We start from the raw sequence: 16382 nt of genomic DNA, 5'->3' as shown, positions 1-16382 counted from the left end.
TTCTGAGGCTGCAGGCGTCGTCAGGAGCGTCGGGGTGGGCCCTTGGGTGCTGGATTCTTGGTCACAGTTGCCGGGGGGATGTCATCGGGGTCTTTGTCCACTCCGGCACAGGCCAGGCTTGGAGGGTGCAGGAGTCCCGGTTCCTGGTTGGCACCAGGGGCTTGTTACTTGCTTTGAGCAGAACCACTGCTCGTGGGAGTCCCAGTCTTTTCAGAGTCACAAGGCAGTCAGGTTCTCCGGGGTTTTTGTGGTTGCTGGCCACTGGAGACGCCGGGTTTAAGCAGGAGCAGGTTCGAGGATCGACAGGCCTGTAGGGCTGGGGCCAAGTTAGTTGGTGTCTTCCTCTTGTTAGCAGCTGCACGGCAGGTCTTCTTTCTTCTTGTTCTTCGTGCTCGTTTCGGATTCGGGATCTGAGGAAGGAAGGTTCAAGGTGCCCCTAAATTCTAAATTTAGGGGCGTTACAGGTAGGTAAAGGGCAGGGACCAATGGGTCCCTTCCCTGGGGTGGGTACACCCCCTATCCTGCCACTCTCCAGTGGGAGGGGGGTAGGAGCCTAGTCCCGATTGGGCAGGGCTCCCCATCTTCAAAATGGCGAGAGCCCGGAGATGTGCTTCACCTCGTCTCCCCCACCTGAGGGGTGGGGTTGGCAGAGGCTGGCACACCCCCTTTCCTTCCTTGGGGTTTCCCGCCAGTCCCGCCAGAGTGGGGGCCAGAACCGGTGGGGGCCAGTTGCTGAGTACAGCAAGTGGCCTGGAGAAGCTCACAAAGGCGGCATGCCTTTGAAGCTTCCCCTGCCCATCCTGGGGGAGGAGACCTAGCACCTCGCAAAGGATGTGCATTGTTGCAGGCCCAGGAGAGCGGCTGGCTCTCTACCCAGGGGTCCAGCAACATGTATGCTGTGTGGCAGCCTAGGCAGCCCCTCAGACAGGACGTGGATTGTAGGTTAGGTTCAGGGGGCAACTCTAAGTTGCCCTCTGTCATGCATCTTACATTAAATCTCACACTGGCATCAGTGTAGTTTTAATGTGCTGAGAAGTTTGATACCAAACTTCTCAGTCTTCAGTGTAGCCATCATGGTGCTGTGGAGTTCGTGTTGACGACCTCCCAGCACCATATACTCTTAATGGCAGCACTGCACTTACAGTGCCCAGGAATGGACCTGGGTACTGTAGGGACACAGGGTCATGCACCTGTACCCACACCACTGGCATAGGACACCCAGCTAGAGGGGTGACTGAGGTATGCCAGGGCAGTGTGTGTTGTGGGCATGGCACACAGGGATGTGTGTCAAGTCGACTCTGTTTTGTTCTGCACCAAGACACTCTGCCTGCAAAGGCAGTGTGGGTGTGTCAGGGTACAGGGCCTCAAAGGGTGGCACAATAAGTGCTGCAGCCCTTAGGGGCCTTCTCTGGTTACAAGGCCCTGGGTACCTACGGTACCATTTACCATATACTCTTAATGGCAGCACTGCACTTACAGTGCCCAGGAATGGACCTGGGTACTGTAGGGACACAGGGCTCATGCACCTGTACCCACACCACTGGCATAGGGCACCCAGCTAGAGGGGTGACTGAGGTATGCCAGGGCAGTGTGTGTTGTGGGCATGGCACACAGGGATGTGTGTCATGTCGACTCTCTGTTTTGTTCTGCACCAAGACACTCTGCCTGCAAAGGCAGTGTGTGTGTGTCAGGGTACAGGGCCTCTAAGGGTGGCACAATAAGTGCTGCAGCCCTTAGGGGCCTTCTCTGGTTACAAGGCCCTGGGTACCTACGGTACCATTTACCTGGGGCTTACAGGTGGCCAGAGATGCCAATTGGGTTTAGGCTTCATGCAGTTTTAGGGAAGGAACACGGGCCCTGGGTACCTGATTGGCAGGAACTCAGGGCACACTCAGTCAAAGTACATCAGCAAATCAGCAAAAAGTGGGGGCATACCATGCAAGAAAGATGGCACTTTCTCACACTGGGTACCTGGTTGGCAGGGACACAGGCAACACTCAGTGAAAGAGCATCAACATCAGGCAAAAAGTGGGGGGGGCAACCATGCAAAAAGGCGCACATTCCTACAAGCACCCAGGAAAAAGGGTGCAATCAAACTAACACTAAGAAGATGGGGTTTGAACTGGACTTGTCTAGGGGAATGAGGGTGGACAGGGGTGTTGGGTTAGCGATATTGGACACGGGCCATTGCTGGGGAAAAGCTGAATACCAACATGAAGAGCACATCGCATCAGAGATTTGTCCTTAGTTACATCAGCTTTGGTGTTAAAAGTGTCCTTGAACAAGCGATCATATCAACCAACAAATATGCTCATTGAAAACAGGGGGCAGTTTGATGAGGAAAGATTTCAAGAAAACTATTTCACATAGAATCATGGAAGGGCCACATGGCCCACGTAAACTATCAGCATTTACAAGTGAGTACTTACTGAAAGAAATTACCAGCACTGGCAGCAGAAGGGGAGCCTGAAACCTTCACCGGCCCACATACAAGATGTTTCTGTGGAGGAGCATAAGAGAGAAGTATTTTTATTTCAAAGTCTTATTAATTAGATTTATAAATAGGGCTCCTGGTTTTATGGTATTTTTTTTTTGCCATTTCCGTCTGTATTGATCCATATTTATTTTTTGCTAATTTTATCTGTATTTATCCATATTTATTTTGGTGTTTGTAAAACATGTAGCTGAAATTAGCATTTATTTAACCAATAAATATGCACACATGCTTGAATGTCTGCCATGTTTCAGTGCTATGAACACCTGCAGAAGATAAATCAATGCACTTTTCAGTATCAACCTTGTGCATATTTACTGCTGTTAAAGCCTCTTTACTAAACTTCCTTTCTTAACCCACTTATCTATCAATCCACATATCTATTGGCCTGGCAGTCATGGCAGTAAGTATTTAGAATTACTCAAAAAGCAACCCAATTTCCGTTGTTATCCATATTTAAAAATAAATACAGACAAGAAAATCAATGTTTTCTGTCTGTATTTATCTGTAGAAATCAGTAAAAACGGAAAACAGGGAGCCTTATTTCTAAACAACACAAAACATAATCGTAATAAGCATAAGGAAAAAAGAAGCATAAAATGCAAAGTTGACCACCATTACAGGCAATAGCCTCTCGTGAGACCTGAAGGCAGATAATAAAAGAAGAATGGAAAGTAAAGTGTAATGCAGGCAGGGCACCAGTCAGGGGTACACGCAGGTACACAGCGTCCCCCCACCATTTTCACAGGGTGGACGCTGTCCCCCCACCACAGAAATATGCTGAACTTCTACCGGTTTCAGACACCGGGACACGTTCAGCAGCGCCTGTACGTTGTCTGCTTTCAATTCCCAGCAGCAACATGCAGGCAGCGAGGGGGTTTCTTTTCACCTCCAGCGGGGACGAAGTTAAGGGGCCATCAGGACTCCTTTTGTTTGAATATCCTGACTGGAGGCGGCCTGGAACCTCAGACTTAAATGTAAATGCCACAGAGGGGAAACAGGCACCCAGCTTGTTATCTCTTCACAGGTACTTAAGAGATGCATGCCTTTGCCTTTGCCCCTGTATATGAGATGCATGCACTGTAAGAATGTCAGATGTGTTGGTCTGTCCCAGTATTTACACAAATAACGGTTTTATTTCTTTATAGCGTTACGCAACCCAATGCAGGGTGTCAGAGGTCTTAACGTAACATACACATTATACACTGACAATAAATCATGTACATGTGTTAATCAATGTACAAGATGAGTTACATGAGACAGGGTTACAAGGTGTAGGAGTCATGTGCCCTTCATAGCTCACTGTGCTATATTACAAGGATTACAATGTATGAACTGCAGGAAACAAAAGGATCTCAGTGTTGAAAGCAGTCACCCACTTTACTATCTACATAAAACAAAAATCTGTCAACTGCATGTTACGTGATGTGGGACCACATCCAGATAAGAGCCCAGTTTGGACACAATACACATCTTTTAAGTATTGTAATCAGAATCTGGGGTCAATAGTCTGCATCTGTGCCCTACCAGACAGATACTGTCTTAAGGGAGATTATATGTCTCTCAGCCAGGATCTCGGGGGGCTGTAAAGATGTGTATAATTCAGGGCACTCATGACAAAATACAGTGTCTCGGAGCCAATCTGGAACTCGCAGACCGGGCCCTCTCATCCAGGCGGAGCTATTCAGCGCCAGGCAAGTAGCAAAAGTAATGCAATCAATCGAGGTATTTCTGTAACAAAAGCTAGCATCAGCGGCATGATGTGGAGGGGGGTCCTCGAAATCTCAGTGGGAAATAGGTTGGAGCAAAAACACTGTATTGGGTGGAAAGAGCCAGGCCAGGATCATAAAAATCCACAGGGTCAGCAGGGTATCCTGGGGTGCAAGTACTGTCCATAAGGTGTAGCCTCTTGGGGGTACACTAAACTTTACTCAGGAAATTAAAGTGTATGAGTCACTGTCTGGGTTTATCGACCCAGTTTGTCTGCAGCAATATCGCCACGTTTACAGGGCGAGGCAAACACTCAGGCCCTATTCCCTCTTCCCCTGAAGCTTGACCTCTGCAGCCGTCGTAGTCTTGTCGCCATGATGATATAACTCAGCCACCCATCCTCTTGCATTGGCGGGCCGGTACATTAGGGTGGATACTCCGCAGGCTCACGAGGGAATCTTTCCCAAACCCTGGATCCATGTGTTGCACCCTATAGTATATAAATACATCCAGGACACTAACCTCACTCAGAGTTCAGCATTAATCTGGTGAGATGACTGTGACTGCATCAAATATCTGTCCCAGCTCAACAAGCACCAGTCACATCATGAAAGCTACACCAGCCTTCCCATGGCAGGAGCCAGTGCTGGTTGTCTAGCAGTGGCATCTTGGGGAATACAAAACTGTGCAGCCTGCGCGTGCTGCCAAGATCAAAGCGCCCAGAGTCTACTTTGAACCGTTTCTATCAAAGAGTGGGGCCTGGGAAGCGCAAGCGCTTTACTATTTGTTATACACAAGCACTTGGTTGGCGATTAAGGCATGTGAGCGTTTAACCAGGATTGTTTCTATGCTAGACAGCACTTTTTTACCTAGTGAATTGTTTTATGAATTAGTTATGCACAAGCACTTTGATGGCGACTAAGGTACGTCTTCCTCCAGTCGCCTTTGCATTGCCACGGTCATCTCTCCCCATCAGGATATATCATCACTTTGGACTTGTCTTTCTGCTCGGATATGTTGTTACTCTAGTCGGTCAGTCTGACCTCAACTTCCCTGTTTACATTCCGTTGTTTATTTGCTTTTTTTAACTAGTGTGTTTTCCTATTAGGTGATTTGAAATGCTTTTTGGTATGCACGTTTTTATACGTAATTGTAAAGGTTTTAATTAACCGTACAATAAAGATAATTTCCCACATACTGAGTGTATCCATTTGGTCTTGTTCATTGGGCAGGTGAGAGCCCTACATTGTGAACTAACCCAGTAAATGACATAAGAGGCAGGAAGTACCATTCTGGACGAGTCACCAGAGATTATCCCCCCTTGAATATGTGATGAGATTAGTCTGTCCCAGCCAACACGGGCAGACAGCCTACTGTCGTGACTATGGAAGGGTGAGCAGCTGAGGGTTGTCCTTCCTCGACTTCAACTACTGGCCTTCTTGCTGCTCAACCTATCTGCAACAGGCTCCCACCTCCCCGAGCCAGTGGAAGTGTTTTCAGGAGCCCATCAGCTGACAGCCTAGGTCTGTTTCACTCACCATAACCAGGAATGTGCCAAAGCCACAGGAGACAATGTAACATTGAAAATACAGGACTGTATCTGAGCTTCCGCCTACACCACACTAGAAATGTGTCCAAGTCCGGGACACCCGCAGCTACACACCACAAGACACACTACTGTTCATACTGACCGGCCTGAAAGGGGGCCTGGGGTCTTACAAAATTCAGGTCCTAGGAAGCTTGTTTCCGGTCCAGGGAAGACATGGCTTGGCAGTTCGGGCTGGACTGTTCCCATGAGGCACAGGGTCAGACTGATTTGCATATGGCCATGTCTGAACTGGGGTGGCAGAGTGGGCTAAAGAACGGTGATGGATTAAACCCAGATCAGTTGACTGGGGGTGAGTGCTTGCAATGTTCAACACTCCGTCCATCATTTCCTCTGGTTTTGCTTTGAAAACAAAATTCATTCAAGTGAATTTAGGGCTAGAAATTGTGGCTTTTATTTAAAAAAATGGAAATACCTACATTTAAAATTATAACCAGATTTAGCAGTTATTACTCACTTTAAATATCTCACATATGAGGCAGTAAGAACTTTATGTCTTGAGTGCCGATGTGATTTACCTATACCGAATAAAAACCAAGAAAAATGCTTGGAAAAAATTCTTCGAGCAAGAAAAAGAAATAATTTTTTACTCTTAAAAACCATTTTACTTACAAAAGTAAGGAGTAAAATACTTGTTTGCATCGGTGTCTACTATAAGCCTCAAGTGAAAATGCAACATTCGTGCCAAGCTTTTCCTTTCGAATGCTCAGGATAAATAAAGCCTTCTGAAAAGGATTTAAAATAAACAGATACTGGTATTAAAATACATGAAGCAACAGTGTAATCTGTCACTTGTATACCTGTGCGACCATGTGTGAACTGGTGTCCAACAGCTGCCAGAGCAGGTCCATCTTCTGCTGCTGAAATTCATCCTCACAGTTCACGACATGGATGACTGTGCAGCCGCCTGGCACGTCCTAAGAGCAGGGCGCAAAGAGTTAATGTACAGAGGAAGCGACTGTCACTGCTCCAATACGTAACACAGTTAACACACTTTTGGTATCCGCACACTGCCGCTCTACCTTTGTCCCACCTACACACAAGTATTTCTCATGTAACCCGCCAGGCTGTTGCATAACACAAAATGATGTGTTCTACCGCCACTTCGTTTGGTGACTTCCAATGTAATTTCTACAGGACTGCCCCTCTTCCTCACACACTGCTTTGCCGCTCACGTATGGTACATGAAATATTTCGCTACATTTCTATAACACTTATTTAAAGATGGTATATTAAATGCTCGACTTAGGTCAGTAATATTGCATTTAATTGACATTTCACCTCTAATCCTCCAACTTTTGGGCAGCATTTACACAAGGATGGTATATAAAACCACACTGTGCACTCCTCTCCATACATATATGTACTGGTTGTACAAAGATAGTACATGAAATGCGCCACGTGAACCTGTATCATGCTGTATCACCTTTCACATATATATTCTGTAACATTTATACACATTTCAGGTCACACACAACCGGGGGTGTGCCAATACATCGCCCCATCCCATCATACTCATGATTACATTTTTCTGTACCACCAACCGAGACTTGAAAGATGAAAAGTACCACTAGTCCTGTGCCATGCCAGGTCACTTCTCACTCATATTTTTATACCTCACAAAGTACATGAAATGTGTCACTGGTGATGTACTAGCACACTTGTCACTTCTACTGGACTAAACTTGCGCTGCGCCCCCTCTCGTACTTTCAACACTTCTGTACCACGTACGTATAGTACATGGAATGTGCCACTGGTGACTGTACCATTGCATTTGTGAAATCTACAGGGATAAACTCAAGCGATGCCACCTCTCGTACTTTAAACACTTCTGTACCACGTACGTATAGTACATAGAATGTGCCACTGGTGACTGTACCGTGTATTTGTCAAATCTACAAGGATAAACTCAAGCGATTCCACCTCTCGTACTTTAAACACTTCTGTACCACGTATGTATAGTACATGGAATGTGCCACTGGTGACTGTACCATTGCATTTGTCAAATCTACAGGGATAAACTCAAGCGATGCCACCTCTCGTACTTTAAACACTTCTGTACCACGTATGTATAGTACATGGAATGTGCCACTGGTGACTGTACCATTGCATTTGTCAAATCTACAGGGATAAACTCAAGCGATGCCACCTCTCGTACTTTAAACACTTCTGTACCACGTATGTATAGTATATGGAATGTGCCACTGGTGACTGTACCGTGCATTTGTCAAATCTACAGGGATAAACTCAAGCGATGCCACCTCTCGTACTTTAAACACCTCTGTTCCACGTATGTATAGTATATGGAATGTGCCACTGGTGACTGTACCGTGCATTTGTCAAATCTACAGGGATAAACTCAAGCGATGCCACCTCTCGTACTTTAAACACTTCTGTACCACGTATGTATAGTATATGGAATGTGCCACTGGTGACTGTACCGTGCATTTGTCAAATCTACAGGGATAAACTCAAGCGATGCAACCTCTCGTACTTTAAACACTTCTGTACCACGTATGTATAGTATATGGAATGTGCCACTGGTGGCTGTACCGTGCATTTGTCAAATCTACGGGGATAAACTCAAGCGATGCCACCTCTCGTACTTTAAACACTTCTCTACCACGCAACTATAGTATATGGAATGTGCCACTGGTGACTGTACCATTGCATTTGTCAAATCTACAGGGATAAACTCAAGCGATGCCACCTCTCGTACTTTAAACACTTCTGTACCACGAATGTATAGTATATGGAATGTGCCACTGGTGACTGTACCGTGCATTTGTCAAATCTACGGGGATAAACTCAAGCGATGCCACCTCTCGTACTTTAAACACTTCTCTACCACGCAACTATAGTATCTGGAATGTGCCACTGGTGACTGTACCGTGCATTTGTCAAATCTACGGGGATAAACTCAAGCGATGCCACCTCTCGTACTTTAAACACTTCTGTACCACGTACGTATAGTACATGGAATGTGCCACTGGTGACTGTACCGTGCATTTGTCAAATCTACGGGGATAAACTCAAGCGATGCCACCTCTCGTACTTTAAACACCTTTGTACCACGTACGTATAGTATCTGGAATGTGCCACTGGTGACTGTACCATTGCATTTGTCAAATATACGGGGATAAACTCAAGCGATGCCACCTCTCGTACTTTAAACACCTCTGTTCCACGTATGTATAGTATATGGAATGTGCCACTGGCGACTGTACCGTGCATTTGTCAAATCTACAGGGATAAACTCAAGCGATGCCACCTCTCGTACTTTAAACACTTCTGTACCACGTATGTATAGTATATGGAATGTGCAACTGGTGACTGTACCGTGCATTTGTCAAATCTACAGGGATAAACTCAAGCGATGCCACCTCTCGTACTTTAAACACTTCTCTACCACGCAACTATAGTATATGGAATGTGCCACTGGTGACTACCATTGCATTTGTCAAATCTACAGGGATAAACTCAAGCGATGCCACCTCTCGTACTTTAAACACTTCTGTACCACGTATGTATAGTATATGGAATGTGCCACTGGTGACTGTACCGTGCATTTGTCAAATCTACGGTGATAAACTCAAGCGATGCCACCTCTCGTACTTGAAACACTTCTCTACCACGCAACTATAGTATCTGGAATGTGCCCTGGTGACTGTACCGTGCATTTGTCAAATCTACGGGAATAGACTCAAGCGATGCCACCTCTCGTACTTTAAACACTTCTGTACCACGTACGTATAGTACATGGAATGTGCCACTGGTGACTGTACCGTGCATTTGTCAAATCTACGGGGATAAACTCAAGCGATGCCACCTCTCGTACTTTAAACACCTTTGTACCACGTACGTATAGTATCTGGAATGTGCCACTGGTGACTGTACCATTGCATTTGTCAAATCTATGGGGATAAACTCAAGCGATGCCACCTCTCGTACTTTAAACACCTTTGTACCACGTACGTATAGTATCTGGAATGTGCCACTGGTGACTGTACCATTGCATTTGTCAAATCTACAAGGATAAACTCAAGCGATGCCACCTCTCATACTTTAAACACTTCTGTACCACGTACGTATAGTATCTGGAATGTGCCACTGGTGACTGTACCGGGCATTTGTCAAATCTACGGGGATAAACTCAAGCGATGCCACCTCTCGTACTTTAAACACTTCTGTACCACGTACGTATAGTATCTGGAATGTGCCACTGGTGACTGTACCGTGCAGTTGTCAAATCTACGGGGATAAACTCAAGCGATGCCACCTCTCGTACTTTAAACACCTTTGTACCACGTACGTATAGTATCTGGAATGTGCCACTGGTGACTGTACCATTGCATTTGTCAAATCTACACGGATAAACTCAAGCGATGCCACCTCTCGTACTTTAAACACTTCTGTACCACGTACGTATAGTATCTGGAATGTGCCACTGGTGGCTGTACCATTGCATTTGTCAAATCTACACGGATAAACTCAAGCGATGCCACCTCTCGTACTGTAAACACCTTTGTACCACGTACGTATAGTATCTGGAATGTGCCACTGGTGACTGTACCGTGCATTTGTCAAATCTACAGGGATAAACTCAAGCGATGCCGCCTCTCGTACTTTAAACACTTCTGTACCACGTATGCATAGTACATGGTATGTGCCACTGGTGACTGTACCGTGCATTTGTCAAATCTACAGGGATAAACTCAAGCGATGCCACCTCTCGTACTTTAAACACCTCTGTACCACGTACGTATAGTACATGGAATGTGCCACTGGTGACTGTACCGTGCATTTGTCAAATCTACAGGGATAAACTCAAGCGATGCCCCCTCTCGTACTTTAAACACTTCTGTACCACGTACGTATAGTATCTGGAATGTGCCACTGGTGACTGTACCATTGCATTTGTCAAATCTACGGGGATAAACTCAAGCGATGCCACCTCTCGTACTTTAAACACCTCTGTACCACGTACGTATAGTATCTGGATTGTGCCACTGGTGAGTGTACCGTGCATTTGTCAAATCTATGGGGATAAACTCAAGCGATGCCACCTCTCGTACTTTAAACACCTCTGTACCACGTACGTATAGTATCTGGATTGTGCCACTGGTGAGTGTACCGTGCATTTGTCAAATCTACGGGGATAAACTCAAGCGATGCCGCCTCTCGTACTTTAAACACTTCTGTACCACGTATGCATAGTACATGGTATGTGCCACTGGTGACTGTACCGTGCATTTGTCAAATCTACAGGGATAAACTCAAGCGATGCCACCTCTCGTACTTTAAACACCTCTGTACCACGTACGTATAGTACATGGAATGTGCCACTGGTGACTGTACCGTGCATTTGTCAAATCTACAGGGATAAACTCAAGCGATGCCCCCTCTCGTACTTTAAACACTTCTGTACCACGTACGTATAGTATCTGGAATGTGCCACTGGTGACTGTACCATTGCATTTGTCAAATCTACGGGGATAAACTCAAGCGATGCCACCTCTCGTACTTTAAACACCTCTGTACCACGTACGTATAGTACATGGAATGTGCCACTGGTGACTGTACCGTGCATTTGTCAAATCTACAGGGATAAACTCAAGCGATGCCCCCTCTCGTACTTTAAACACCTCTGTACCACGTACGTATAGTATCTGGATTGTGCCACTGGTGAGTGTACCGTGCATTTGTCAAATCTACGGGGATAAACTCAAGCGATGCCACCTCTCGTACTTTAAACACCTCTGTACCACGTACGTATAGTATCTGGATTGTGCCACTGGTGAGTGTACCGTGCATTTGTCAAATCTACGGGGATAAACTCAAGCGATGCCGCCTCTCGTACTTTAAACACTTCTGTACCACGTATGCATAGTACATGGTATGTGCCACTGGTGACTGTACCGTGCATTTGTCAAATCTACAGGGATAAACTCAAGCGATGCCACCTCTCGTACTTTAAACACCTCTGTACCACGTACGTATAGTACATGGAATGTGCCACTGGTGACTGTACCGTGCATTTGTCAAATCTACAGGGATAAACTCAAGCGATGCCCCCTCTCGTACTTTAAACACTTCTGTACCACGTACGTATAGTATCTGGAATGTGCCACTGGTGACTGTACCATTGCATTTGTCAAATCTACGGGGATAAACTCAAGCGATGCCACCTCTCGTACTTTAAACACCTCTGTACCACGTACGTATAGTATCTGGATTGTGCCACTGGTGAGTGTACCGTGCATTTGTCAAATCTATGGGGATAAACTCAAGCGATGCCACCTCTCGTACTTTAAACACCTCTGTACCACGTACGTATAGTACATGGAATGTGCCACTGGTGACTGTACCGTGCATTTGTCAAATCTACAGGGATAAACTCAAGCGATGCCGCCTCTCGTACTTTTCTGCACCACGTAATTATAGTACATGAAATGGAGCCCTCAGTCTTGAGCCAGGCCACGCCTCTTCCTCAAACTTGTCTATCCCATTTCCTCAAGTATGGTGTAGGACACAAGGACCCGTGATGTGCAAGCCCCTCTTCCTCCAAATCCCCTCATTTCGTTATCATTACAGCAGATTATGACTCCGATAGTCGATACTGCTGTGCTGCGTACATTTCTGTATCGTTTCTGCCTCACGTGCTCTGTTGCAAACAAGGAAAGAGCTGAAACTGAAAGAATTTGGCTCATGATGTTTATCTAGGATTAGTTTCAGTTTTATCATTTGCCATCTACTAACACTTTCATTTTCTCCCCTTTCCTCTCTTTGTCCTTGTGCTCACTGACCGACCTGGTGAGTAGGAGATGTGCAGGGTGCAGAGCTCAGAATGAAGAACATTTTCAGCAAAGATGCTTTAATGTTAACAATGGAGATCGGTCGATCTAAGGCTGGATGGACCAACATCCCGATTCTGAAACCTAAGGCTAGCAGGCCTTTTAAATGTTGAATTGTCTCAGACAGAACATATTTCCAGTGTCATTAAACCCGGCTTGTTTCAACCAAGATACCCACAAAGACGATGTGCATACCCCTGCCAGGTGCAGGATCACATGGCAGCATGGGTAGAACCACTGCTCAACTCTTACAATCTCTTCCTGGAGTGGCCTCAGTAAGCACTGGCATCACCCAGGGTATGCAGCCTGTGGTTTGAAGAATCTCTGAAGAGCCTGCTAGTCTGAACACAGCTCTCCAGTACTGACGCCCTCCACTGAAGGTCTGTCCGCACAAGCTCAACGCTTACAATCTCTTCCTGGAGTGGCCTCAGTAAGCACTGGCATCACCCAGGGTATGCAGCCTGTGGTTTGAAGAATCTCTGAAGAGCCTGCTAGTCTGAACACAGCTCTCCAGTACTGAAGCCCTCCACTGAAGGTCTGTCCGCACAAGCTCAACGCTTACAATCTCTTCCTAGAGTGGCCTCAGTAAGCACTGGCATCACCCAGGGTATGCAGCCTGTGGTTTGAAGAATCTCTGAAGAGCCTGCTAGTCTGAACACAGCTCTCCAGTACTGAAGCCCTCCACTGAAGGTCTGTCCGCACAAGCTCAACGCTTACAATCTCTTCCTGGACTGGCCTCAGTAAGCACTGGCATCACCCAGGGTATGCAGCCTGTGGTCGGAAGAATCTCCGAAGAGCCTGCTAGTCTGAACACAGCTCTCCAGTACTGACGCCCTCCACTGAAGGCCTGCCCGCACAAGCTCAACTCTTACAATCTCTTCCTGGACTGGCCTCAGTAAGCACTGGCATCACCCAGGGTATGCAGCCTGTGGTCGGAAGAATCTCCGAAGAGCCTGCTAGTCTGAACACAGCTCTCCCGTACTGAAGCCCTCCACGGAAGGTCTGCCCGCACAAGCTCAACGCTTACAATCTCTTCCTGGAGTGGCCTCAGTAAGCACTGGCATCACCCAGGGTATGCAGCCTGTGGTTTGAAGAATCTCTGAAGAGCCTGCTAGTCTGAACACAGCTCTCCAGTACTGACGCCCTCCACTGAAGGCCTGCCCGCACAAGCTCAACGCTTACAATCTCTTCCTGGAGTGGCCTCAGTAAGCCTCGCATCACCCAGGGTATGCAGCCTGTGGTTTGAAGAATCTCTGAAGAGCTTCCTAGTCTGAACACAGCTCTCCAGTACTGAAGCCCTCCACGGAAGGCCTGCCCGCACAAGCTCAACTCTTACAATCTCTTCCTGGACTGGCCTCAGTAAGCACTGGCATCACCCAGGGTATGCAGCCTGTGGTTGGAAGAATCTCTGAAGAGCTTCCTAGTCTGAACACAGCTCTCCAGTACTGACGCCCTCCACTGAGGGTCTGCCCGCACAAGCTCAACGCTTACAATCTCTTCCTGGACTGGCCTCAGTAAGCCTCGCATCACCCAGGGTATGCAGCCTGTGGTTTGAAGAATCTCTGAAGAGCTTCCTAGTCTGAACACAGCTCTCCAGTACAGAAGCCCTCCACTGAAGGTCTGTCCGCACAAGCTCAACGCTTACAATCTCTTCCTAGAGTGGCCTCAGTAAGCACTGGCATCACCCAGGGTATGCAGCCTGTGGTTTGAAGAATCTCTGAAGAGCCTGCTAGTCTGAACACAGCTCTCCAGTACTGAAGCCCTCCACTGAAGGTCTGTCCGCACAAGCTCAACTCTTACAATCTCTTCCTGGAGTGGCCTCAGTAAGCCTCGCATCACCCAGGGTATGCAGCCTGTGGTTTGAAGAATCTCTGAAGAGCTTCCTAGTCTGAACACAGCTCTCCAGTACTGAAGCCCTCCACTGAAGGTCTGTCCGCACAAGCTCAACTCTTACAATCTCTTCCTGGAGTGGCCTCAGTAAGCACTGGCATCACCCAGGGTATGCAGCCTGTGGTTTGAAGAATCTCTGAAGAGCTTCCTAGTCTGAACACAGCTCTCCAGTACTGACGCCCTCCACTGAAGGTCTGTCCGCACAAGCTCAACGCTTACAATCTCTTCCTGGAGTGGCCTCAGTAAGCACTGGCATCACCCAGGGTATGCAGCCTGTGGTCGGAAGAATCTCCGAAGAGCCTGCTAGTCTGAACACAGCTCTCCAGTACTGACGCCCTCCACTGAAGGTCTGTCCGCACAAGCTCAACGCTTACAATCTCTTCCTGGACTGGCCTCAGTAAGCACTGGCATCACCCAGGGTATGCAGCCTGTGGTTTGAAGAATCTCTGAAGAGCCTGCTAGTCTGAACACAGCTCTCCAGTACTGAAGCCCTCCACTGAAGGTCTGTCCGCACAAGCTCAACTCTTACAATCTCTTCCTGGAGTGGCCTCAGTAAGCCTCGCATCACCCAGGGTATGCAGCCTGTGGTTTGAAGAATCTCTGAAGAGCCTGCTAGTCTGAACACAGCTCTCCAGTACTGACGCCCTCCACGGAAGGCCTGCCCGCACAAGCTCAACGCTTACAATCTCTTCCTGGAGTGGCCTCAGTAAGCCTCGCATCACCCAGGGTATGCAGCCTGTGGTTTGAAGAATCTCTGAAGAGCTTCCTAGTCTGAACACAGCTCTCCAGTACTGAAGCCCTCCACGGAAGGCCTGCCCGCACAAGCTCAACTCTTACAATCTCTTCCTGGACTGGCCTCAGTAAGCACTGGCATCACCCAGGGTATGCAGCCTGTGGTTGGAAGAATCTCTGAAGAGCTTCCTAGTCTGAACACAGCTCTCCAGTACTGACGCCCTCCACTGAGGGTCTGCCCGCACAAGCTCAACGCTTACAATCTCTTCCTGGACTGGCCTCAGTAAGCCTCGCATCACCCAGGGTATGCAGCCTGTGGTTTGAAGAATCTCTGAAGAGCTTCCTAGTCTGAACACAGCTCTCCAGTACAGAAGCCCTCCACTGAAGGTCTGTCCGCACAAGCTCAACGCTTACAATCTCTTCCTAGAGTGGCCTCAGTAAGCACTGGCATCACCCAGGGTATGCAGCCTGTGGTTTGAAGAATCTCTGAAGAGCCTGCTAGTCTGAACACAGCTCTCCAGTACTGAAGCCCTCCACTGAAGGTCTGTCCGCACAAGCTCAACTCTTACAATCTCTTCCTGGAGTGGCCTCAGTAAGCCTCGCATCACCCAGGGTATGCAGCCTGTGGTTTGAAGAATCTCTGAAGAGCTTCCTAGTCTGAACACAGCTCTCCAGTACTGAAGCCCTCCACTGAAGGTCTGTCCGCACAAGCTCAACGCTTACAATCTCTTCCTGGAGTGGCCTCAGTAAGCACTGGCATCACCCAGGGTATGCAGCCTGTGGTCGGAAGAATCTCCGAAGAGCCTGCTAGTCTGAACACAGCTCTCCAGTACTGACGCCCTCCACTGAAGGTCTGTCCGCACAAGCTCAACGCTTACAATCTCTTCCTGGACTGGCCTCAGTAAGCACTGGCATCACCCAGGGTATGCAGCCTGTGGTTTGAAGAATCTCTGAAGAGCCTGCTAGTCTGAACACAGCTCTCCAGTACTGAAGCCCTCCACTGAAGGTCTGTCCGCACAAGCTCAACTCTTACAATCTCTTCCTGGAGTGGCCTCAGTAAGCCTCGCATCACCCAGGGTATGCAGCCTGTGGTTTG

The 16382-nt window shown here is 47.5% G+C and overlaps 1 protein-coding gene across 1 annotated transcript in view; it reads right to left on the bottom strand.

Moving 5' to 3' along the window:
- Positions 1 to 16382, bottom strand: part of DALRD3 (DALR anticodon binding domain containing 3) — a 177799-nt gene that overhangs the window by 126063 nt on the left and 35354 nt on the right. Inside the window, exons 5-6 of the mRNA XM_085624347.1 lie at positions 6611 to 6727; positions 2430 to 2500 (exon numbers count right to left, since the gene is read on the bottom strand). Of these exons, the coding sequence (XP_085480473.1) occupies positions 2430 to 2500; positions 6611 to 6727 (188 nt within the window). The remainder of the gene's footprint in view (positions 1 to 2429; positions 2501 to 6610; positions 6728 to 16382) is intronic.

The sequence above is a fragment of the Triturus cristatus genome, chromosome 9, assembly GCF_964204655.1.
Source record: "Triturus cristatus chromosome 9, aTriCri1.1, whole genome shotgun sequence".
In the NCBI taxonomy this organism is placed as follows: domain Eukaryota; kingdom Metazoa; phylum Chordata; class Amphibia; order Caudata; family Salamandridae; genus Triturus; species Triturus cristatus.
The sequence above is the reverse complement of the archived record's forward strand: the minus strand, read 5'-3'. Positions and strand labels throughout refer to the sequence as shown.